Source organism: Mycetomoellerius zeteki, unplaced genomic scaffold (genome assembly GCF_001594055.1).
Source record: "Mycetomoellerius zeteki isolate Tzet28-1 unplaced genomic scaffold, Tzet1.0 scaffold111, whole genome shotgun sequence".
Taxonomy (NCBI): domain Eukaryota; kingdom Metazoa; phylum Arthropoda; class Insecta; order Hymenoptera; family Formicidae; genus Mycetomoellerius; species Mycetomoellerius zeteki.
In genome coordinates, this window is record NW_017256029.1 from 372340 (window position 1) to 374321 (window position 1982).

The following is a 1982-nucleotide window of genomic DNA, read 5'->3' on the forward strand; positions in this document are numbered from 1 at the left end:
TTTTAGATCTAGAAGAATGGTCCTATCTCAGCAGACAATCATAAAACGGTTGCAAAACTGTTGAGTCTGCTGAACGCAGCTATTATTTGATTAGTTAATTCGTAAAATTCTTCGTTCTAATTGGTCGCTCAAACGTTTCGAAGCGTTTGTAGCGTCAAGTGGACCGCAGCCACAGTGAGTTGTTTTATCCTTGTTGTCTGCCAACGTTAAACAAGGATGAAATGACTCACTGTATTACACAGTGTCTGACTGGTCCTTGCTGGAAAACAAGGACGGATACTAAATAGTAACTTTTTATTGACGTATTTTAATTTCGGCGATACGTGAAAACATATATATAATATATGCATTTAATTAATCATTTGATGCATACTGGCTACGTTTACACCGTGCGCTTAGTCCGCGACCAATACGATAGGTGTTTTTGTTTAACCTACAGGATAAATAAGAACATCTATTGTGTAGGCCGCGACCTAAATGCACATTTTAGTCGTAATCGTAAGCAGACCGTAAGCAAATCGGCCAATCACAGTCGAGCGTTTTTAAACGCGAAATCGTAATTTTGATTGTGATTGGTCGATTGACTTGCGACCTTGCGATTACGACTAAAATGTTTGTACGTGCGATGGCCTTTAGTGCGCACCAGGGCGCGCTTATTAGGTCTGATGCCGAGTGCCAAAAGTGCAAGCAACGCGAACAGACCTTTTATAGGTGCTCATGCACAATTTTCATTATGACGGTCGTTTGCGTCAGATCATAGATGTCGACACACAGAGTGAGGGTGCCGTCACATGTACACGGAATCGGAACGACGGAACGGATTTCTTACTAGAAAATTTGAGATCACTACAATTCCGTTCCGTAAGAAGTTTCTCTACCCGTCCCATGTAGCCGGAACGGAATGAAAATGGACGGAATGTCGCCTCGGTCGCAAGTTAATTTGCCTAATTTAATCGATATTTCGTTATTTTAATGCGACTAAAGCAGTAATATGCATAATTTGTGCAATTATCTTATTTATAACATTACTTTGAATACTTAAAAATACTGAATTATAAGAGTGAGATATATTATGTTACCAAAATTCCATTGCGTTCCGGCTACATGGGACGGGTAGAGAAACTTCTTACGGAACGGAATGGTATGTTCACCTCAGATGGTTGAATGTGAAATTAAAACAAATATTCAGAAACCTTTTTTTTGGAGATTACAACGATGGACGAAGAAGTAGTGTTAACTGTAATGTTAAAATTATTGCGAAATGCAAGAAATATGCCAAGTTGGCGTGCTATTCTGATATTTAAGAGAGTACGAAAATTATATTTCGCTTATAATATTTTATTACAAAATAAAAAATATACAAGAAAACGAAAATTTTGGGTACGGCCAATGTTTACACAAAGAATGAGACATCTTCAAGGCGCAAGTGACAATTTAGTCGTTGAAATGCAAACGACCGATCGTGAGAAGTTCTTCAATTACTTTAGAATGACTCCGGAATTATTTGAAGAACTGCTGTCATTAGTTGGACCACTTATTGAGAAGCAAGAATTATGCCGAGTTCCAATTTCATCTCGTACAAGATTGCAACTGGTTTTACGCTGGTTGGCATCTGGTGATAGTATGGCATCTCTTTCATATGCATTTCGTATTGGAGCAAATACAGCTTCTAAAATCATAATCGATGTAACATTCCGTTGATTCCGTTGTACCGTTCCGGCCATAGTTCCGATGGTTCCGATACAGCAGAGAAACTTCTTACGGAACAAAATGCTAGTGAACTTATTTCTAGTAAGAAATCCGTTCCGTCGTTCCGATGCCGTGTACATGTGACGGCACCCTCAAAGTCCTTCATTTTCATCCTTTCAATGAAATAAAGAATTCTGATTGGTTGAATTTCTTATGTTTTATGTGTTATGCGTTATGCAAGAGGCTGTGCTCCCCGCTTATGTCTCAAGGCCGCAGCACAGACTCTTGCATAA

At 39.0% G+C, this 1982-nt stretch overlaps 1 protein-coding gene across 1 annotated transcript; it reads left to right on the plus strand.

Annotated features, from left to right (window-relative positions):
- The first annotated feature begins 1133 nt into the window (after positions 1–1133).
- On the plus strand, positions 1134–1701 carry LOC108726285 (uncharacterized). The gene has a single exon (XM_018453759.1). The coding sequence runs from the start codon at positions 1216–1218 to the stop codon at positions 1699–1701; it is 486 nt and encodes a 161-aa protein (XP_018309261.1). The 5' UTR covers positions 1134–1215.
- The last annotated feature ends 281 nt before the right edge of the window (positions 1702–1982 follow it).

What these genes read in the sequence shown, in the direction of transcription:
- LOC108726285 (XM_018453759.1), top strand. Translation starts at nt 1,216, where the DNA reads ATGGACGAAGAAGTAGTGTTAACTGTAATGTTAAAATTATTGCGAAAT.